Here is a 24,379-nt window from a genome sequence, read left to right on the forward strand (position 1 = left end):
ACCTCTTTTGTCTCTCTTTTCTTGGCATCAGTGACTATGCCTGAACTAGCAGGTGCAACAGAAAAGCAACTGGCCCTGAGACCAACTAGGATGACAAAGCTTACACCCATGCACTCATCTTGTTCCTCCTTCAAAGTGGGGTTTGACTTAGCAACAAGGGCCAGACACTGTCTGGAAGAAGAGAAGTTGACCCAGGCCAAAACCATGTTAGCCAAGTGTGACAACAGTAAAGAAAGTGGATCATTGTGTACCACTTGGGACTGCACCCTGGCCCTGTCTGGACTGCTAGTAAGAACAATGTTTCCTGCCACTATTTAATTTCATGGTATGTCCCTTAGGGTTCTATCATTGGCTTCCAATGATATAACTTCCATTGACGCTTTCTCAGTCCACATCCTTCTCCACTTCTAACACTTCAATTTCCAGTGCTGTCTGAGTTTTACTCTTGATCTGTTGGTTCTGCTGTATTTATTGCTTTGTTGCATGGCAGCAACATTTTCTGCTGCTATGGGGCAAAGGTTGTACCTTACACTCCACAGGAGTGAAGACCTTCTCAGACCTTAGTGCTTAATGCTGCTTCTCCAACTCTACTTTGCCCATCGTACTGTGATCATGAGAGAGGTACACGTGACAAGGATCTTTTTCTAATTTTGCAGCAATGCCTGATAATCCATTCTTATTAGTCTGATTCATAAAGTTGTTTGGGAATGACATACTGTGAGCTTGCATGGCAGCTGTCTCATTGAGGGTCTTATTCCAGGCCAAGGGGCAATTTGCTACTCTAGGAATGCCTTGTCTTTATTATGTCACTAAAACCACTAACAACAGCACACTGAAACTATCCAGAAATTGGGTAGATGGAAATCCCATTTCAGGGTGACTTTTGGGTTCAGATTGGTACAAAGAGACCAGAAGCCTCCTTGTTGGACAGCTGTGGCGATGGGGTGGAAGGGGCTTTGTCCCCTGTACTACCAGTGGCTCAGAAAGTGCGTGAGAGAGGTAGGGCAGAGGGGTGGATGTGTCCAGATGCTGTAGTGATGGTGCTCCTGTGGACCAGGCAGATAACGGGCTACACTCCCACTTCTCACAGCTGTGTAGGACCCTTCAGATAAAAGGGGGGCCACAGCAGTGAGACACAGGTTGCAGAGCCTGGCCACTCCCAGGTCTCTGCAAGCACATCCTCCATGAGGCCAGGAGGGCTTGCCTCTTGTTGACAATCTGGTGGTGCCTCTCCTTTTTCCACATGCACAGTGACACTGTGCAGGTCATGACAAGACAGTCGTGAACACCATCTCCAAGGGGCTGTAATCCCTTAAGGCCAGGAGTTTCATCACATCCTGTGATGGCATCTCCCCTGGGGCTTGTCCTGTTCCTATGTGGCAAGTGGGGGACATATCCCAGCTCTGAAGTGCCATCCCAGAGAAGATGCTGCCATCGAGCACTGGATGTGGGCACAAGCAATGCTTGGTGGATGCCCCCCCCAACCCATCCCACTCGGTCTCCCTGAGGCTCACCTTGCGTTTCCTTCTAGATTTCGGTAAGCCCTTCTCTGCGGGGGGGTCAGCACTACTACCCTGCAGGAGGCTGGCTGCCTGGTTTGCTCCGGCGCTCATGGCCAGTGGCTCTTCGGGCAAACGGTCTGGAATCCTGGACAAAAGAGCCAAGTCAATGTTGACCCACAGCGACTTTACCTCATCACTGTCTTTCAGAGGAGACAGGAGCTCATTCCTACCGAAAGGAACCAGGGTGTAAAACTGTTCCTCCAGCTCCTTTGCTATTTCACTACTAGTCCTGGCATTAATGGAGCCAAAGGCACTGCAGCCACCGTGGGGTTTGTTGGCGGCACCAGTCCCCAAGTCCTTGGCACGTGGCTCAGCCCCAGAGGCTGCCTGTGCCTTGGGCAGTGGGTGCTCCTCCCGCTCTGACTCAGAGCCCGAGTCAGATGAGGATGATGAGGATGAAGACTCAGTCTCGATGAACTCCTTGGATTTGGGTGCTGTTTTGCTAGGCCCCCGGGCACGACGTTTCTCGCCGGTGGTGGCTGAGCGGGGCTCCCGCCGATGCCCTGCCCTGCAGCCGCCACCACTGCTGACACCACCAGGCCGGGCCCTCGGTGCCTCACCAGCACTGCTTTCGGGAAAGCTCTGGCTCCCAGGGTTCTCCTCCACCCCGGGGCAGTGGGGCCCCTCCCCAGCAGAGGTCCTCTCGGCCCGCCGCGGTGCCTTCTTCCCCGCTGCTCTCCTCGGGGGACCGCTGTCGGCGGCGGGGGGTGACTTTTGCCGTCCGCCCTTGCTGCCCGGTGCTTTGTTGGCGGTCCTGGGCCGTGGTCCGTCCCCGAGGGTTGAAGTGGTGGTGGTGGTGGTGGTTCGGCCCTCCCCGCTGCGGTGCTCAGCTGGGCCGGTGGCTGGGGTCTTCTCGCTTTCCTGCCTCTCTGCCTTTACACGGCCGTAGTAGGGATGGGCCTCCAGTGCCGGGCTGTCATGGTGGGTCAGGATGGGTGCTTTGTGTGGGGTGACTTTATTCAGCCACTTGTCCAGCTGCCACTTGTTGGATGAGGGAGGCTCGGGCTGAAAGGGAAACAGATAGCAATGAGCTCAGTGACAAGACTCTGTTGCCTTCACCCCGGGGACCCCCTCATGGACACCAAAATGCCAGATCCCACCTGGCACTGCAAGGATTTTCCTTTGGTCAAGGAGCTGCTCCCAGGCCATGGCAACCCCCTGGCCCTGTGAAGGAGAACAGGAGGTGTGGGGCATGCTGTGTAAGTGGGATATTTCTGGTTTCTGAATGATGCTGGGAAGCGGGGTGGCTTCCAAGATTCATCATTTCTTAGGATGATTCACGCAGCGCTACTGGCATTGGCTTTACTGTTTTTTTTAAGTTTTCAAATAGAAGAAAATACGATAGCCATGGGAAGGGAGGAAAACATGGCAGGGATACAGCTGAGGCTAAAGGAGGATAGCTAGTATGAAAGCTAGAGATGTGCCACCACATTACACGAAGTATTTTAAAAGCATAGAAGGAGGCACACAGTGGGGAGTTGGAGGGCTAACCCGGCAATTTTTATAATCTGTCAGGTATTCATGATATAATCCTATGAGATCCCATGAACATTTGCTGTGTAGTGGTATTGTCAGGTGTCATTTTGTGAATGTTGTGGGGCCATTCGTTTTTCTCTTTGTTCCTGTCACAACATGATCAAGTTATAAGAGAACATGTAAAATACAATTGTGTTTGGACAGTAAAGAAGTGGGATAATTATGATTACAAATGTAACCACAGCTCAGACAATGCTATTTCAGAACAATGTGCAAGCTTCTTTCAAGCAGTAATTTGAATGTAATGAAATGAAGAGGAAAGGCAAAAGAACCCAAAAGAAATAAATGATAGAGTAGATAGCCAGCCATAACCTAGCACCACAGAAGCCAATGTGTAAAGTCTAATTTCCTTAGGTGGAACCAAAAATTGATCTACTAGGCTATTGCATATGAATAATCAAAAAGATTGTCATGACCTTAATACGGTAACCATCAAGGTTCTGGAAGAAAAATTTGCTCAGGAGAGAATTTCTACAGTCTCTACCTTTGAAGAGACTCTTACTTAAATCCTTATTTAAAGGAGGTGCCTGAGGGCAACACAAGTTTTCTGCATAGCCAAAGGCATCTCCAGAATCACCCACTGAGGGTTCTATTCACTCTACAGGGAGCAAAAGCTCCTAAAAGGAGCAGGAAGGTTAGACATTGGAATTTGTATGCCACAAATTTTCTTTCTCTCAGAAATGTCTAATTTACTCATATTGAGCTATCTAATACCTATGGGAAATTTTCTGGATTGCCTTAAGTTTATTTTTTCTTAAGCATACTCCCTAATATCTTACATGAGGAATTTCTTTCCTGAGCTGTAAATCTTGAAAATATATGGGCAGCATTTCTCTTGGATGAAGATATATTTTTACAACTCTTAACTCTTTATGTAAAATAAACAGCTTTTTTTTTCTTTCTTTTATTGCAGCTGAAAACACAGATAGTTTTATTTGGTGACATTCATTATGCACATACTGAATTTCCAAGTTATATAATAAAAAGTTCAGTACACATGGAAATCTTTGTGGAAGTCTTTCCACTGTTCAGGTGTATGTAAGAAAAGGAAATACATCAGATGCACATGGGGAAAAATGTATCTCCATCTGTTAGCATAGGCCAGAGTGAGGGCAGACTGAAAGTCTGAAAAAATCTTCCAGCTGCTCAGTCACATCCTCTTCTATGCACCTTGTAATTCTTGAAAACAGCACTTCACAAAATACAGATTTCAAAGGAACACCATAAACCAGAAGAAAACAGTGATTACCTGCTACAGTGTCATTATTTGGCAAGGTGGTACTTTCCTAGAGTGGCACTTCTGCATTTTAGGCAGAATAACTACAGTCTTGTCAGGCAGCTATGAAATCTCATAAAAAGGATCAATAATATTGCCAGCTTCACTAATGTTGTCAGGAGTTTCAGGACACTTGTTATTTTTTCTTAAAGCCTCAGCTCTCATAATCATGGACTTAAATGCACATTCAGGGTTTACTTAAAAATTTAAATCCTTGTGGATGCTGAAAAAAGATGTGTCTGCTAAAAAACCCTTTAAGAAACACCTGCTAAAAGCAAAAAGCCTGCAGCCTATAAAGTATATTAAAAGAATACTGATTTAAATAATCAGAATTTAAAAACTTTTCTCAATATTTTTGGGACCTGATATAGTTTTGGAATATTTGAGATTGTCAGTGTACATGAGTTATACCAATTCACTTTTGGAAGTAATTTATTCAATTGACTGCTCTAACTGGAAAGTATTGTACTTTGAAGTAACTTTTAAAAAAAGCAAGGTACCACATGAGAGAAAAAACCCATGAAAGACAAGAACGAAGAGCAGGCCTGGTGAAAAAAGGAACTGGAAAATTCACTTGAAAGTTTTTGCCAGTCCATTTTACATGACCAACTGCAGTTATTTGAGGGAGAAAGAGAAAATCCTTTATTCTCCAGTATACACCATCCCCCAGAACATTTCACATATCATTCAATGGGAGAAAGTTGATTTGCTCAAAGCAGGAAATATCCAGCAGGACATAAGGCTGGAAATATATTGGAATATACTCCCAGTGATCTGATAGCAGAATGGCCTCTGTCCCCTAGTTTTTGTATCATTAAAATATGCATCCCTCAAAGCCTTGCAAAGAACTGGACAGTTTTTAAATCTCCAGGGGGTAAAGCTGGAGGTGTCCAGATGGGGAGCAGTAATAGTAATAACAGTCTGTGATGAAGTTGATTTGCAATGAAATATGGGTTTGGCATGAAAATTCAAACAAGGAAACTTCACAAGACAGATAGTTTCAGAGACCAACGCACCACAGATGTGCCAGGATTCATCAAGAAACAGAAGAATGTTGTACACTTCCTTAAAAACTGGGTGGATTAATCAGTATGACATAGACACCTATATCTGACTTCCTTCTCCAGTCAGCAGGCTACTCTTCTAGGGTGTGAAAAACTCTCTTGAAATAGACGTCTGAAATAGGCCAGATGAGCTGGGCCCTAAACATGTCTACTCCTCTCTACTGACTGTAAAGGGAAGGCTGAGGTGACAAGCAGATGTAGGTATCCACAGTACAGGTGGCCAAATTTAAGTGGGATGACTCCCACACAACGTCCCTATGTATCTCAGATCTCTTCAAGGCAAGAAGTGCAATCAGAGATGCGAGTGGCACACACCCCAAAGAAACCTTTGGTAAAACATTTCCCAGAAACACTTCCTGGGTAAAGGTCTGTTAAACAATATAAGTGTAAAAGGGTCACTCTACATTCCTTACTACAAAGAGGGGCCTGAGGTGTGGCTAATACCATGGTAAGCTTGAAGCATGATGCCCTTTTTATTGAGAGATTAGATAGACTGTAATATGTGCATGTACTCAGCCCCCTGTGGGGTAAGAATTAACTATCAGTTACTTAGCCTGTTGTAAACCCACATGCTAACTTACCCTTCTGAAAACTGGTTTCTGCTGTCCTGCTGACAGAGATTTCATTCAGGTGATTTCAAATGTGGTGCCATTTCATTGCATTCAAGGCACAGATGATGATGATGAAGAAGATGATGACTATTATTCCTACTACTTTTTAATTGCAATTATTAGTGCTGCTGCTAGCGCTTTATGAAATTAGAGCTGGAGATTCCCATGTGTTAGGCAATGTACACATATAATGTAAGAGATAGCTTTTGCCACTAAGAGTTTTCAGTAGGGAGAGTATGGTTTGTAGTCTTTGTCAAAAATAGTCCACAGGACTGCTAGAGTGCATGAATATTTTATGCAAAGGTAAAGATAGAAACCGTAGTTGGTCTAGTGGTAAAATCCCCTTTTCTTCTAAAGAAAAGAAATTGAGGTAATTGAAAGTCCTCAAAGTCAGGAAGTTGAATCATGGGTTTACTTGAGATGGGAAGCAGGAGCGTTTTGGAAAACAAAACAGATACAGAAAACATGCCTGGGGACCTTTGTCCTCAGCCCTAAGACTACAACTCTTCTTCCTCTTTCTCCCAAATTAAATCTATCTAATCAGCTAAGAAAGGAGGGGAAGGTGACAGGAGTATTGTTACCAATTAGCTAGTCTGTTAGATACACACCATCTTTCTGTTTTCTGAGATAAAAGGAAGACAACCAGTGCCACACAGCACACAGTGAGGGAATGCTGGGGATTCACAGGCAGTGGGTCTGTAGCCACCAGTACTAATGTCCAAGCATTTGAAGGACTTGATGCACAGGGGTCAGGAGGTGGCTCTCTGCTGATGAGAGGGGAGTGTGGGGAAGAGCATAACCACCCTACAAACCACTTCAATTTTGACCTGGATAGTCACAATGTGGGGACTTGAAGTGAAAGAGTATAAACAGTGATGATGGAATAAGCATGGATGGAATCTATATGTGAATCCTCGAAAAAGAGGAGAAAACTTCCGTGGTTGTGAACTAATTAAAACACCAGAGACTAAAAGGACATTGCATCTGGTGTGGCAGATGTGGCTCCCAGAACAGGAACCCTTCTTCTCTCTTCTGGCCCAGTTACTCTTGACTTGCCACTGATGCTTTTTCTCATGCAATGGCTTCTCTGCTTTTCTCCCACCCTCTCCTCCCTCTAGTCCTCCCTGCACAGTGGGAATTCCTAGTTGTCTAACCAGGTTCAGACTTATTAAAGGTCTGTTGGATAACTCCATAGAACAAAGAACCAACAAACCAAATTCTTAGCTTTTGAAATGTAGCTCTTCCTATGGACTTGACACCCCTGAGGTTTTTTTTCTGCCATCTGAAATAATTGCAAGGACAAGATGTCATTGTTTTCCAGAGTCCTCATTTATGACATTAATTAAGGTCATGCAAAGAATTCATGACTTCAGCAAAAAAACAGGAGATAGAAACCTCAGTCCCTTGTTCATAATTCCAGGTTTGGCACTCTACACAACTGTAACTACTCATATTAATGTCTGAGGCACCTTAATTTGTCCACCTCGCTGAAACTAGTCTGAATGTTGTCTCCTGTTCTACCTCAGCCATTATTCTTAGTTTACTGCAGACATAAAGTGTAGACAGCTGAGCTAGTCACTACAGGCTCTAAATAGTCAAAGGAAAGAAAGAGACACTTTTAGGGTGCAATTCATCTAATCTATTTTATATGTATGCTTTACAATGAGCTGCACTCAAGGCAACTGTGTTTAGACACCTAAGAACAACCCAAAGATCTCAAAATGAGATGAGGAAAAAATACAGAAGAAATGAAGTACCCTACTGAATTTCTTTATAGCCTCAAATGCAGAAGACATTTTGTCTTAGAAACAAAAAAATTGGGTATTTGCATATAATATCTCATATTATGGAAAAAAAAAAAGAATGATGGCCTCATAATGGTCTGCATATTTCCACGTTAAGTCCCTCTCATCCTGGAAATATGGATATCGTGCCTAGCATTGTGCTGGAGTATTCAAGTTCACTGTAGCTGAATTTACAAGTTTACACGAAAGCAAAAGCAAAGCTGTATTTGCTTTTCCTATCATATCCAATAGATGAAATTCCTTTTAAGGCTAGTACTGGGATTGAGTCCATTACTTACATTTAGATGTACAGATCCTTCCATTAAAGAGCTTCCAAGTATCTGTCTTTCTCAATTTATCAGGCAAGAGCATGGCATATAGGTTAGAAAGGTGGTTTCACTGGGTGCATAAATGTAAGTTAATGCATTAATGCAAAACAGAGAAAACTTCCAATCAGTGAAATCACAAAAGCACCTTTTGAACTGGTGCTACCAGTCACATGATGGGCCTTGAAAAGCAGTGGCACCTGGGGAAAGCACAGACATCCTACTTCCCTGGGACACCTTCATCCTAGTCCGGTGAGACCTAATCCATATCCCATCAAGACCTATGAACACCACTGCAGCCATCAATTTTTTGGAATCATTTACATTTTTCTGTAAGCACGTTTCATACAACATGTCCTAGAAGGCAAACCACACAACTATAATGCAAAGAGACAAGCAATCTGTTGGAGCAGTGCAAGAGTTTCGTGACAATGATGACTGATAACTCTGGCTCTGTATAAAAGTAGTTCCACAGATCTCGAGAGGATATGTATAAAGTGCTTAAGAGGAGAATCTTCCACCACATTTCCATGACCCTCAGTCCCCTGCTCAACTTTATGAGATCCACAACCTGCCTCAGTTAATTAAATTCCTGTGTTCCATGAGGAATTGCTGCTCTCAGGTCCAAGCAGCATGAGTATCTGCCTAGACAGTAAACACTCCCCCTTTCCTGGGTACTATCCTCTGTTTATCTCATATTTTCTTCTCTCCAACAATGGTTCCTTCTCTTTCTTCTCTTTGTCCCTTTTCTTCCACCTTCTGAGATCTCACTGTGGAGAGATGGAGTATGAGTTCTCTGCACTAATTCCAACAGAGAACTAGGCAGAGAGAGAGCAAGGTCTAAAAGGATCAGATGGGAGAGCTCAGAATGGGAAATAAGACATGGGGTAGGACAGACAGGTCAACAGAGAAAGAGACACTGAAAGGAAGAGAACAGAGATGAAAGGAAAAGAAGAGAGTCAGAGACATAGGAAAGGGATAATGTGAGAGAAAAATTAACTGGAAATGGATCTGAGAGTACTGCGAGGAAAAGACAGAAAGCAAGATAAGTGTTAAATAAGGAACCTGAGAAAAATGTATTGAGGATGTTTTGGCAAGTGCTGCATTTTGCCTGACAGGAAACATGGCCCCACAAAACTGAGCAAAAGATAAGGAAAGGCTTGCTGGTTATTCAGTATAATTTTTCTGATTGAGAGGATGGGTAAGGCATAGTTTTGAGGGGATAAGTGTAGTGATTCGGTGCTTTATGTTGAGTAGGAAAAAACACTGACTGAATTTCATGTATATTTACAATCTTGCTGCCAGATTTTTGAATATTTTTACATACATTAACGTGTGCAATGTGGTTGTGGAGTTCCTGGTTTTATAGTAAAGGTGTGTATCGATGAATACATGTCAAAACGGCAACCCTGGTAGAAAAGTAGAGCAGGGAAAGCAGCATTGCCTTGTTCATGGAGCACTCTGCTGAGGAGGGAGCAGAAGGTGGCATAGCTCTAGCATATTAATTACAATTTGGCTAGAGCTTGTCTGCGTGTGGAAATTTTCAGTACTGACAAGTTTGGGATTAATACTTTGCACCATTAGTAACTCAGTTTAGTCCATTTTGGAGGCAGATTAAAATAAATAACACAAAGGCATCAGTAGCAGAAAATAAATCACCTGAAGAGTGAAGTGAGGGAAGCACATAAGTGAAAAATAACTTTTTTTGCCTTAAAAATCCACCCTCAGTCTGATTTTACAATAGCTTCCCTGTGTAGAGAAGCCTTTAGTTCCCTTGCAGTGCTGGAAGCCCACATTAGAACTTACTCACTATGCAAGCCATTGCTGTGGAGGCAGAGTTGCACAGAACTTCAGGCAAGCTGTGAGCCTTGCAAGGTGTTCCACTCATCTCCGATTTGAGGAAAATATCACAGGGCTATTACATTCTTCATTTTTGTTTCAAAAGCTTTAATCTGCCCCAGGATCCCCTGCCACTTGCATTTCATAGCATGCCAGGAGGAGGATCCCTGGGCCTTTCTTTTCCCTTTTTTTTTTTTTTTTTTTTTTTTTTTGTGTGTGTGTGTGTGCCTCTCCCCCCAGCCTCCCTGCGTTGTCTTGGCTAGAAAAAGGTCTGAAAGGTCTGAGTGGGTGTAATAACAGATTGCCACCCTAAATCATAAAGAGCAGAAGCCCTTACCTCTGGGCTGGAATAATGTGAGGGCTTGCTGCCGTCACTCTCACTGGAGCTGCTTTCAGTCTCTGAGTCAGACTCTGAGCTGGTCTCGGATTCACTGGAGCTGCTGCTGCTCGACCCCTTGCTGGAGAGTCCCGAGGCTCGGGCGTTTGACTGCGGCACCACCAGGCTGCCAGCCCCCCACACAACCCGTCGAGGAGAGGGGAGGGAAGAGAAGAAAACAAGAACATAAGAAAAACCACATGTAAAACCCACTGTGCTGTAGGGAGCATGCTGATCCAAATGCCTGGGAGCTTGTCTCTGCTGATGAGGGATGGTGAATTGAGTTCAACGCTACGTTATTATAACTGGGAGAAAAATATGGGGTTACTCTCACATCCACTTAAATACATAGCCCTTGCCATCTCTTCTTCATCTGAAGGAGTGTCAAGTTGTCACTTCAGTTTGTCTCTTTTTTCCCATTCAACAGACATTTTAGGATATATTAAAAATATAAAACATTAAAAAATGGAGTACAGAAAGACGGTTATACAGTGTCTAATGAACACTCTGCACAGAGGTGAAAGCAGGAAATGAAAAAGGTGAGCAGTTAAGAAGCAGAGTTGAACTCCACAGTACCAGTCATTTATAAGTAGTTATAGCAATAACGATAATAATAACAATAATAATACATCCTGACTGGAGCTTCTGACCCCCATCTTTTATTCTGCACACTTCCTCACCTACCCATAAATGATGTGGTTACCTGTATATACCATCTTGATATTGGCAACTGTAAGATCTAAGACTCTGATCCTGCAAAAACTTGAAGAGCTGAGGCTTGGTTTTTTGCATGTCAGCAGTGCAGTGCTGTCAGCAGAGCTACTTGCCTTCTTTAAAGTTATGTTTGCATGCAAGTATTTGTATTATCAGGCCTGACAGCAGAAGAACTGTATACTTTTCTGAAATAGTTGACCACGCATATTAAAAAAATCACAGTTATAAAGACTTGAGTGTGAAATGTCCTATTAAGTCACCCAGCTTATTCCCCAGGCAATGGAATATTGTTCCCGATAGCAGGGTGCATTTTATAGTGAGCTGTTCAATTTGATTTTAAATGACTTGAATGCAGCTTTTACTTTTACCCCTGGGAAACTTCTTTGCAAACTAACCCAAATTCCACTGTCTGAATTTTCTCCCTACATTCAACCTGAAGTTGCCCTTTTAAAATTTATTGTTGTTACTTATTATTTCATCCTAATAGTTACTATGATAAATTATCCTCCTCCCTTTTTGCTTTCACATATTTGCAGACTTTTTTCCTGCCCTACTTCAGTCATCTTTCAGACAAGGCCTTACACATTTACATCTTCTGATCTTTCTTCATAAGTCATTATCTCCAGGGATATGGGATCATTTTTATGGCTCTTTTCTGAACTCATTCCAATTTGTCTATATCTCTCTGATAACAGGATGCCCAAAACAGAGAGCAGCATTATAGATGGGTTCTCACAAGAGTCCTACAATGAAGGGCTATTACCTTCCTGCTCCTTGATGCGTGGCTTCTGTAAACATATACCCAAGCTGTGATGGAATATATAGTCCATTAACACTCCTACATCTCTTTCAACACTGCTTTCTCCAGAATTCCTCCACTGATAGCTACATTTTAGGTTATTTTCTTCCAGAGAGATTAGCTTGCTTTTTTTAATGCACACCAGATCTCATTTTCTTCTTTACTGCACCATGCTTCTAGCTCCTTTTGATTTATTTCTCTGCCCTCGGAGGTGTCTGCAGCAACTTCTAATTTAGTATCAAATACAAACTTAATTAAATGGCTATTCACTTCCTTTTCCAGATCATTAATGAGACTGTTAAATAAACCCCATATGAAACACACTGGTACCCTAATAACCATCTCTTCCCAACTCTCTTCAACAGTGTTTATCATTACCCTTGTTTATGCTCCATCAGTCCAATATTGTGGCTAATGCGATGTGATCTCAGAGATGCATTTTGTGAGAAATAATATCTAATAATTAATTACAGTTCTGCTACATTGCACCTAATGAATTGTCTTTACCTGCTAATGGTGCATTTCATTCTGGAAAACTGGTACCTGACACAAGCCATAGATGACAGGCAATTTCTGGGGCTTTGAAAAGAGGCCAGGCCATCAGAGATGCAGTTTCAACTTCACGATTCCCCACGGCTGCACAATTCCTGGCACTCTCCCCACTTCCCCTAACACATGCCAGCCTTTCTCTGCTGGAGAGCCTGTCTTGCACAAGCCAGTACTCCCACCAAACCACCCTTACTTGCAGCATTACCATTGCCTTTTGCTAGGAAGCATCACAGCTGCCCATGGCTTTCTTGCTCCAGAGATTTCCTGGCTGCCTGGGGAATTGTGCCACTGTTGGAGAGCTTTCTGCACCAATGGAGTAACAGCCAGGCAATGCAGAATACCTCACCTGTGATCTTGCTTTACTAATTAAAGCAAGGAAAATAAACAGGAGAGGGAGGACCTGACATCCATTAATATTTTGGAGCTTTATTTCCATTCTTGTAACCATTGTGTGGTAGAAAGAGCCAAGAGCAAAGCTCATGCTCCAGCTCGGTGCTACATGCATCTTCACAGAAATGCCTGCCAACTATTGGGAAGCAAAAGGTCTGTCATCATACATGGGCATTAAGTGTACCAGTTGCAACGAGTGCCTTTAAAAACTCACCCTCTGCTATTTTTATTGCTGTTCATGATGTCCCTTTGTCTAGCCAGGTAGGTGTGGTAAATACAGGAATTTTAGGCAGCCATTTGTATAACAACATTAAGGCACAGAAGTGCCTGAAACACAAACAGTTTATAAGCTTGTAAAAATTTTCCTTCTCTGAGAAGGAAAATTGAAGTTTTGTGCACTGCTTTGGACGATGCAATTTTCCACTTGTACAGGTTGCCCAGTAAACTTTAGATGTAAGTTGCTTATTTATATTTACAGGTTGCAGTTGATCCTTTGCTATTAAAATAGCGAGAGCTATATAAAGGCAATTATAAGAGTTTTCTGCTTTTGATTTTTTTCCTTCTTCTTCTTTTTTTTTTTTTTTTTTTTTTTCCTTTTCATTTTTCCCTAAGGGAATATGAAAAAGTAACTGCTTTTTCTGACAGTGTAGCTTAGTGAATGCTTTTGACAGTGTCTGACTCAGATGGGTTTCCAGTCCTCTCCACAACAGTATTGTGACTGTTGCCTGCAAAGTTCCTGAACATCACAAAACATCTGCACATTTATGTCCTAACCCTAGTGACTGTGGTTTTAATTTTTAAATCATCATTTTTGTTTGGCATTGACTGAAGTATTCAGTATTGCTATATAGGGGATGAGGGAGAAAAACCCCACAGTAATATTTCTTTCCTGTTGTGACAGGAAATGTTTTTCTAGGCTGCTGAAGAGAAATTGTTACTATAGCCATAGATATAAAATATAACTGTTGGACTCTTCACAAACATCTGGAAATCTATGTCTGCTGCTCTAATGGTAGCCAATATACTACAAAAATATAACATTACAATATTTTACTATCTATGCTGATACTGTTGAAGTCTTCTGTCCCCCTTCTACCTTTTCCATTTTTAAACATAGCATATTCTTATAAATATCCTCATTATTACATTATAGTGACCAGGATGAAAACAGTTACAGGTTTCTTCATGCATTCTTATAAAAAACAAGCATTATTTTAAATTGGCAACTTCCATTTTGGAATGTTCTTTCTAAAGTATGTAAGCAAGATCATGCAATCAAAATAAAAGACCAATTTACATTTTAATGACACATATGCACATAACATTCACGCATATTTTGCTACTGGCTTATGCCCCAGAGTTAATTACTACATCATAGAAATTATATTTTTATTTTAAGCAATTAAATAACAATTTGGGTAAGAACCACTTTTCCTTAAAGCCCTTGATCAGAATGTGCACTCTCTGACATAAGAGAGTAAATGCCTTGTAAAGTTGCCAGAACTTTAGTAAAAAGCTCATTTAACAATGAACACAGCATCTGAAGTTTCAAATCACACATCTCCCATCATCCTGGCTACATGAGATTTGGGCATCTACACACCTCCAACAGCCTGTTTTCCTGCACTGCCTAGTGGACAAGTCACTCTTCTCTGAAAAACTGCTAGATCCCTTCTAGCTTCAATTTTTCTCGGATGTGCTGGTTCAGAAACAGTGATTTGAGGAGATTAATACTTATTCTCCACTCATTTGTGATCCAGAAAGTTGAAAGGTGGAGCCATCTCAATCCCTGGAGAAGCCTGAGAGATTAGTTGTCGTGAAACCTGTTATTAGCTCCATTAGACCTGCATGGGCATGGCCATGAGCAGCCTTTCAGCAGCCCCAAGGTGGTTTAAACACTTGCATGGGAAGGTGTTGGCATTTGCTATTTTAGTGGAGAGAGATTCCCAAATCAGACTGCACCAGTGGCCCTCAGGAGACCTCTTCAGGTTAATCCTGCTGGATCTGGGAGCTGCTCTATGCTTCTTAAGAAGCTGCTGCTTACAGCTGCACCACTTTCCATGACAATAAATCGTGGCATTCAGCACTGGCCACAAGAAGTTCCCAGGCAGCATTTGCTGCATTGCAGGAATTCAGTCTCAGTGTTTCAAAGACAGACAGCATGGATGCCTTATCAAGCTATAAATAAAACAGATGCAGTTCTCAAAGAAACTGCAAGTATTTGGTAACAACATTAAATGGATTCAAAAGAGAAAAATCCCTCCTATGCTGAAGAATTTGCGATTCCAATTTTTAACTGCCTTATAATACGAAGAAACTTTCTACCTACTTTGCACAGGTATGAATTGTTATCAAGAATGCAAAGCAAGGGAGAGTCAGGCCTTGAATAACAGACTGTCCTCAGAAAACAGATCAGAGTGAGCCTCTGAAATACTTTTCCAGCTACAACAAAGGCAACACAAAAGCTCATACTTCATATTTTGGAGTCCAGTTGGTCTGTGTAATTTCACTTTGCAAGAGCTGTATACAGAGTCTTCTTATCAGAAAGTTCAGTAAAGCTATCACACACTATCTGCTGTATTTGCTTTTGTGCCTGGAGATGGGTGAATATTTAGCCAGTGTCATCTACATAGCTGTGATCATCTAAACTATTTTTCTTCTACATCTACATCTCACTGCATGGTACCATCTGTGAAGCACTGTGCAACTACCAGTGGCTCCAGCTCCCCACAGGAAAGAGGAATGCAACAATTAGTGTGAAGAGCTGACTTGAATAAACAAATGACACTGTTGGGGATCATATTATCAACACTGAAAGGTAAACACAGAGAAGGTGATCTGAATTTGTAGATGTCACAAACGTTTGAGAAAATCCTAAGAAAGGCTGTATGAATGCTTGAGGTATTTGAAATACCCAGAAGATACATCACTGTCTGGAAGATCAAGGCCAACTGTGGAAAAACAATACCCTGAAACAGACACCAGTCCCTTGGCTGGCATAAACTATCATAGCTCCATTGACTTCAATTAGGCTGCACTGATTTAAATCAAACAGTAAATCTTACCAGGACTCTGAAATGATATTTCAAACTCAGTGTTGAAAACATATTCCGTGGTTTAAAGGATCTCTGTTGGCTGAGTCCCTATTTTTATTCCACATTAAAGTATCTGAAGCAACCACTTCCTTCTTTCTTTGAAGCCAACCTAAAACCGAGCAAAGATCTTTTACGGAAAACTATTCCTTTGTTGAGAGAACCAAATTCCACATGGTGCTTCCTCAAAGCTGAGAACATTGTGCCAAGATCTGTATAATCATCTCTGCTGCCTGGCACTGAAGATATTGCATATCTCCCATGCACACAGTGGGGAATTCCTGTGTCCATAATTGTGAATGAATCACGGAGGCAATGGAAATGCCCACTTCTTGCTGCTGTCCCTGTGAATTTTCAAATTCTATTTCATCAAAGATATCTGAAGCATGCTTACCATGGGGGTCTATCTGGACCTGCAGATGAGGTCATGCCAGTATTGTAACAGAACATAAGGAGGTATTTTCTGAGGCAACTGTAGAATGCCAAGAAACAGCACCATAAGGATAGCCTACAGAACGAATGTGGATGTTGCCCATTTGTTTCAAGCCAAAATCATGCTGAGAAAAGGGAGATGACATAATAAACTCTAGAATATGCCCCTGCTTGAGGACAGCCAGCTAGCTCTAGGGTTTAAAATACAAAGGCTGGTTCTGTACTTAATATACAAACAAGATTATAAGGAGCCCTTGCTGTGATTCTAGCTGTGCCATGTCGAGTCTGAATGAAAAAATCAGTAGACTCTTCTAGGGCTCCAGTCACACATGGGAATGACTGAACTTTCCTGCCTTCAGTGTGCTAGGAGATGTCCTTTGCTATTCTTTAAAAAGCATTTGGATGTCCTTCCTCTGAACCTACTACAAAAATTACTCAAATTTATGGTTTTGTACCTTTGCTAACTGAAAGGATGAAACCAATTAAGTGTCTGAGTTCTTTACAGTTACCTATTGTGAAAACCTATCATTCATTAACCAAAAAAAGCAGCTCACCCTGCCCTGGTTGGCCATTTAGTTCTGAACGCAAAAAAACCAAAAAGAGGCTGGGCACTTCCCTTTCTCCAGGTAAACGATTTCCCAAGATTCTGTTAATATCTCTAGGAAACAGAGAAATGTTTTCATACCTCATTCCTATAATGGATGAGGTATAAAACAGGAGTCATGATGAGTTAGAGTCCTGGAGGTTGTTTGGCTTGTCACAATACATAATGTTTCTGTGAAAGCTCCGCATTACCTTAGCTGCACCACCTTTGCACAGCACAACTCATAAAGCACAGCTGCCAAGAACAGAGTTCATCGACTCCACCTATATTTTAGCACTGTCCTTGGGAGTTGCTTAAATAGTTTGTGCTGACAAGACTACAAGTATCATCCAATAATGCAACCCTAAAGTCAGTCAGGTCTCTTCGGAGTCAGGTGTGTCCTCTGTGACTTCAGCTTAATTGCCAGAATAGTCACCAAAATAAAACAATCTGATAGGAAAGGCTGCTTTGAAAAAACAAGCTATGACTCTCATAGACACACACATACAGAAAAAGCCCTCAAGGAAATTCAGTCTGGCAAGGGAGCATCTACCTAAGGCCTGTCTGATAAAAGAAGCAGCAGATTCACAGCTCCCATCTTGAAGGAATATGGTAGCAATGAAAAAAAACACTTCAAAAACACTTGGCTAAAAATACTCCGTGAAAATAAAATGCTACCTAACAATTAATAGTGACATCTCTGAATAAATAGCTCTATCAGACGGAGCCTGTGCTGCGGTACCTGAGATGAAAGGGTCCAATAGACCTGGAGCAGCATTAGTGTGGGGATGAAGTGATTCGTCAGCAGGCTGACAGCTGGGCTAGGAACCTGGTGCCAGATTCCAGTGTATGCTTTCCACTGCTGCCAAGTGGTTGCTTGTCGCTCCAGATAAATGGAGCATCAGCAGTGTTTTATTTGACCTGCTCACAAGAAAAATAAAGCAACTCTGACTTCATCTGTGTGTTTGTCGTTGACCTTGCATCAGCTGAATATGAGCAGAGAGATTCTCCGGTCTGGGAAAGTTAACTGTTTAGCAGAAGGGAAGGCATAGAGGGTTTTTACTTTGTCTCAATGTCTCAATGGCTACAAGTACGGCAACTTAAAAAGTGACAGGCACAGCCTATGTATCCTATGAACACCTTGGAATGTGTCCTTGAACAAATGGCTTGGAGAATGATGAACAGTTCAGAGAATAGTCTGTGAACAGCCACCTTCCTGCCTCTAGTGTGAAACCAGGAAAACATCTCTACAGAAACTTTTCTTTTTTGAAGAGGAAGCAGAAAGAAATTGTAAGTGGACAAAGCTGTTGAGAAGATACAGTCAGACAACACTGCTTTTGATTTCCTTCTAAGACCAAGGCCAATGGCTTTTGTGTGTTTTCCTTGGTATATACCCCAGAAGTTTTGTTTTCCTCCCTTTCCTTCATCAATCTGGTCATGTTAGTAACTTCCTATTTCAAACCCCCTCTGCTGTCTGGATGATGCCAGCTTCTGCTGCTAGGTGGAAATAAGATACAGTGTCTTTGAATTGCATGTTTGAAAGAAAATGTAGAACACACACTTTTTTTGACCTTTAATGTCTCGATGTGTGACAATTTGCCTTCATGGTGGCTAAGGTGGTATAGCCATACTCCAGAAGCAGCATTACTCAAAGGACTCCCTTGAGAAATATGCCCTTTAGTCTTCTGCTCTAGGAATCTAGCCTTTACATCAGATCTTTTTTTCTTTTTTTTTTTTTTTCACTCCAAAAGGCCCAGGGGAGGATTGAAAAACCTAGACAGACTCTGCAAGAAGGAAAAAGGACTTCTTTGAACACTTTTAGATGTACAGTACTAGTGGCTCAGTCTCTTGTCAGACCTCATTTTTCTGCAAAGAGCAATACCGAAGCTTTGGATGTCCTTCTGGCACTCAATGATTCCTTATATGAACCAAGTGCATTCTTCTGGATCCCGTTACTTCCCAATCTTTCTTTTTCAACTGTCTCCCCTCCACTCCTCACTTTGAGGAAGGTCCTTTCCTGGCAGCATCAGGAGTTGCTGCATACATTTGCCAACAGTCTCCAGAGAGCATGAGTTCAATTGCCCAGGGGGGACCAGATTACTTAGGTTCCCTGAAGATGGTAAATACCACTAGGGGTGAGCTCTATTCCATTTCCCTTGACATGAATGAAAAACATGCCTGCACTTTGTTGGCTTGCCTGCTAAGTCACATATGGAACAGTGGCTCAGGGCTCAGCTATCAGAAGGTCTTGTTAGAGTATGCTAGTGTGAAAGATGTCATGAGGCTTCACACTAGTGCTTTTGGTCATGGGAAAGTACTCGAGATGCTGAATCCTACCATCTGAAGAATGATTTCTGGACCAATGACCCTTCAAGAGAGAGGGAGAGCTCCTTTTTCAAAAAAACTTGATGTCCCATATGACAGTAGGAAAGGAGATTCTTGTGTTTCAGCAGAATAAAAAAATCGGGAAGTTACACCCGGAGTCAATGAAAATAGGAAGAAAAGCACGAATTTAGTGAGGGGCAAGTGGAAATACAGACTGTAAAGAGTGACAGAGATGAAGGATTTATTGGCAGGAGGTCACCTGGAGACCTCCACCAAGACAGTTATCTGACTTTATGAATAAATAAGTCATCTGGCTTGTGCAGTCAGGATTTCCACCTGTTGTGAAGGGCTTTAAAAAACTACTAAAAAAGACTGTAGCTGAGTTAAATCAAGGTGGAATTGAACTCTCTTGGTCAGATCATGATACAGTTGGACAGTGAGGTAGAGGACAGTGGGCTTTTAGGCATACAGTTTTTCTGCCCTTAAGTTACAAGGGAACTAACTACTGCCTAACTTCAGCACTCAAGCATGCCCTCTGGAGATTCTTGCCTCTCCTGATTGACTACAGAGAATCTGGGATCCTCAGGGTATGTTATACAGTGTGCCTGGGGACTGTGTCCATTGTGATCTTAATGGGAAGCAAGGGAGGTTAAGGTCAGACTCCCCTTCATAATTTCCCTATCAGAATTCAGTCAAATCTCCACTTGTCCTAAAGACTGTGAGTGGGACACAAGATAAAGACATATATCCACTCCCAACTCAGTACTCCACTGTTTCATGAGAGCACTAGCAAAAACTGATCCCTGACCAGACTCAATGATATCACTACTCCCTATCTCAGGAATAGATCCTCCACTAACTTTCTGAAGGTGATTCTGGCAGCTTGGTCTTTGGTGGGATAGGCTTCATCCCACTGGGAGAGATGTTGCAAAGATAAAGGTAGTTAAGCACCAGAACAGAAGAATGAAGATGTGGAACATCAGTTATGATAGTTTCAAAAACTAGGTTAGGCAGAGACGTGTCCAGAAGGGTTTAGGCACTATTGATCTTGTCTAAGTACAAGAAAAGAGGTCAGATGAGCTTGGATTTCTGTGGGTAAGCCTACAGATGAGGTTGCTAAAGAGCACACATTCTGTGCTTTCAGGTCAAATGACAAAGAAAAAGGTCAGAAAAAGGCATCAAGTACGCAGGTATCAGAATAGTCATAGCAAGGAGTATTGCAAAATGTTCTCTGGGAAGTGTAGAGTGGCATTAATTTGTCATCTTCAAAATGTCTCATCAGGAGAATTTGATACCATTTCCCTGGAAATTAACCTGGGTGTTGCTTTTGTCTCATTTATTTCCTAAAGCATGAAGTACAGCTGTATTTCTGTCTAAGAAAACAGCATTTTTTTCTCATGAGCGACAGCTTCATCAAGCCACATGAGACAACCACTGCAGAGCACAGGAAGAAAAATCCTTGTCTGCTTTGTCCCGCCATCACCTCATTTCAGAATTACTGCTAACACAGCTCATGTTGGGGCTGGCCATCTACACAAACAGCCTCCTGTAATTTCCAGACACAGCTGTACCTTGCTTCAGCACAGCCATCTTCTGCCCCAGTCAGCAGGGCCCTGGGCACAGTTCTGCCTTGCAAGACCTCTGGCTGAGCTCTGAGAGTCCAAATACAGATGAACTTGTGCAGATAAAATTACTAACTACCATAATGGCTGTCCAAATGGGTGCAATAAATTTCAGTGTGAGACAAACTCTCTCAGGTTTTACTGACTCTTAATGCTGCTGCTGCCAGCTTTAGTGTTACTCTTTGACTCAAGCCATATTCTGTTGTCTCCCAAAGGTCTTTTTGGCCCGTCAGCTCTAATCAATATGCTGCCTTGAGAAGGAGCTTGTTTTAAGTAGGTTTGCTCACCATAAAGAACCATATAAAGAAAATTTGACTTCTACTCCTTGTCAGCACATATCACTCCCTATGCAGAGCAGCATTTAGATGGCTTGCTAGTTGAATCCAAGCACTCTCTTTTATATGTTTCAAGAAATGACAAATGCCTGGAAAAATTGCATAGTTGTTCTGAAGAAGATATTAGGCAGGCTCAGGAATGGCAAGCAGAAGAGCTAATAAAGCCCAGAACCATAGCAGAGAGGATGTTAAAAGCTAATTAGTTTGAGATTATTTGAAGACTTGTAAAAGATTCTTCTGTTCTCCTTTCTGATTTAAACAGCCTGTTCTCCAGCAACATGCAAAACTATTTTAATATATTTTTAGAAAGACTTGCCCAGAATATGCTGTTCACCTATAATCGACATACTAGCTCAAAATAAAAGATTTTAAAAAACCAATTTCTAGCTCTTGAGTATTTGCCTGTGGTGAAGCCTTAGGTTTCCAGTGATCTGAGACACTGGGAAAAAACTTCTCTCATTCTGACCAGGTTCAGATTCTTGACTTCTTATTCTGGCTTAGTAGCATTGCAGTGTACAAGTTGAACTTGAGTATCCAGAAGTGTTCCTGAAAAGCAAGAGTGGTCTGTCTGGTGAGGGTGTCAGGACCTGGCTCACTATAACCCAGCAACACAGTGTGCTGTGTTGATGAACACAGCATGATACTTGATGAAGGATTTAAAAATAGTGATCAACCCCTACTAGTAACCTTTTCTATGCCTTTCTCAGGTACAATGTGGTCTGTGGAAAACAATGAGTATGCATGATAAGCACAGATATATGTCTACCTTAAGAAAGTTTTGTAATTTACAATTAAAAGGACAAACCAAATGTGAATTGCATCCTTTGGTGAGATGTCATCCATGGAAAGCATACTTGAGATTTGTTCATGCACATCCAGATGATGAGCAAAGGCAGAAATAAATTAAAAAGTAGAATGTGCTACCAATGTGCCTGGACTCAGTGGCTCCCCGGCTGCATCCTCCTGCAGGATATTATCAGTCTCTTATATCTGTGAAATGTGCTACCAAGTAGTATGAAAAATCTAGAACAGTTTAATAATAATAATAATAATAATAATAATAAAGGCCTTACATCATGCTGTGTCCTGATGTAGTTAAACTTATATCTTCCAATATACCTTTCAATCTACATCTCCTATGTTTTGCTCATGAGTTCATCAATTCCCATATATTATTTTTTCAGGTTTCTTATGATATTACATTCTCACTAAGGCATGCCTCTGCCCATTCTTCAGTGCATCTTTTGTTCTCCCTGCCTCTCCCAGTGAGGCAGAAAGGAAATACACACACGATAGTGGGGACTGGGCATGGGAACAGGGAGAAATATCTCACCAGTGTTGCTTCTCCCAGTGCCACAACAAGCTGTTGCTCCTTTCTTCCTCTCTCTGCCCACAGGCTAATAGCTCCCTTCTGGCACTCTGATCTCACTGTATGTAGTATCTCAAACACCTTTCTGCCTGTCTGGTGTCCTGCATGGTCTAGGATGTGTTGAGTGAAGCAGTGGGCCTCAGAATTCTGAGTTTGATTTTACATCTAGCAGTGCAGTCCTGCAGGGAGACAGCTAAAAGTGTAGGAGACAACATGTGTTGTTGCTAGGAGTTCAGTGCCTGCTGTGAGGATGTACATTCAGTATTTCTTTAAAAAGTGTATCAAGTCACCTGTCTGCAGCTGAGAAACAGCTGGGGGAATGCAGGAGATGCTGCACAAAAACTCTGCGGAGGAGACAGACAGATAGGTTTCCAGGAGAATATGATTTTCCACAGTCAGTGAAGCAAGAAGGTAACTATGGTTATTTTTTACCACCCCAACGTGACTCTAAACCCTACTAGACAAGCCTCAGCTTGGGGAGAAAGATCAAGTGTTGGGTCTTTGCCATTAGCTTAGGCACCAGGGGAAAGGGCTAGATGACTTTGTTGATAACTTGCTTGAAGACCCCAGCAGGTCTTCAGACAGTTTTATTAATCATAAAAGTCATTAAAAATAGCCAATTCCTTAGGGGCAAGGAAAAAATAAAACCTTGGAAGAATGAATCACAGCAGGCATCTCCCAATCCTACGAGCACTCTGTTTGCATTCTGTGAACTGAAAGGAAATACTTTGGAGTGAAATCTCCAAGCAATATAACCAAATACTTTCTCAAGGAAGGGGCAAGCACTTTCTTAGGGGCTTTGCAACAAGGAAAGATATGGATGGGCTTTGTGTACAGCTCAGAGGCACTGAACTTTCAGACAGCTGACTATGAGGTTTGCATGCCACATCCAGAGACAGCAAGATAGTTTTTGCCTTTGCCTTTGAGCTTGGCCTTTCCCCTTTCACTTTTTTGCTTTCCCCTTGCCTCTTCTTTTTCCCCTTGTCTTTTTGTTTAAAAATGGATAGAGATAACATTTGTTTGTCTTTAAGCCACAGTCCAGTGCCCGTGCTGCATCTCAGAAGTCCTTAGCTGCATTTGCTGTAAGAACCTGTCAGGCTCCTAAAGATATTGTACATATCTTAAGGCTACTCAGATGAATCAAGAAGCCTGTGCTAAAGTACCTGAATCCCATCTTAACTTTGCCACCTCTCAGATGTAAAGAAATCCTTTCAAAGCAGCACAAATGTAAAACAAAGCATTGCTATCTTCCTGGATCTGCAGACAACCAGAATCCATAAAGAGTATAAAATTTCCCACTAAATAAGCTTTATAGGGATGTTGACTGCAAAACACAATGGTAGTTAAAATATAAGCATTCCTTTATCATAACTGGGAAGGCTTCAATGGTGAAAAAACCCCCACACAACTGTGGATGAAGAACTAGGACAGAAGGCAGGCAAAAAAAAGAGGTTGGGGGGGAATCGTAAATGGTGGGAAGGAGAGGAAGGTTGCAGAGCCAGTTTTTCTGTGGTCTGTGGGGTTGGTGACTGAAACACATGTAATAGGTGAAAGATGCAGATGTTCTGCAGAAGATCTGTTGAAGATCTGTTGCCTCCCTACAACACTAGGCACAATTTTTTGACTTTTGTGGCCTGATCTTGGGAAGACTTGGACAAGTCTCCATGTGCCAGTATAAGCAAAGAGGATCAACTCTCTGGAAAGCAGCTTTGTGGACAAGGCCCTGAGGGCCCTGATGGCCACCAAGTTTACCATGAGCTAGCAAAGCTCCCTTGTGGCAAAGGCAGCCAACAGC

The 24,379-nt window shown here is 42.2% G+C and overlaps 1 protein-coding gene across 1 annotated transcript in view; it reads right to left on the reverse strand.

The window, feature by feature from the left end:
- AFF3 (AF4/FMR2 family member 3) overlaps positions 1 to 24,379 on the reverse strand; it is a 333,963-nt gene that overhangs the window by 33,769 nt on the left and 275,815 nt on the right. Inside the window, exons 11-12 of the mRNA XM_030454711.1 lie at positions 10,336 to 10,501; positions 1,515 to 2,567 (exon numbers count right to left, since the gene is read on the reverse strand). Coding sequence (XP_030310571.1) covers positions 1,515 to 2,567; positions 10,336 to 10,501 — 1,219 coding nt within the window. The remainder of the gene's footprint in view (positions 1 to 1,514; positions 2,568 to 10,335; positions 10,502 to 24,379) is intronic.

Source organism: Calypte anna, chromosome 1 (genome assembly GCF_003957555.1).
Source record: "Calypte anna isolate BGI_N300 chromosome 1, bCalAnn1_v1.p, whole genome shotgun sequence".
Taxonomy (NCBI): domain Eukaryota; kingdom Metazoa; phylum Chordata; class Aves; order Apodiformes; family Trochilidae; genus Calypte; species Calypte anna.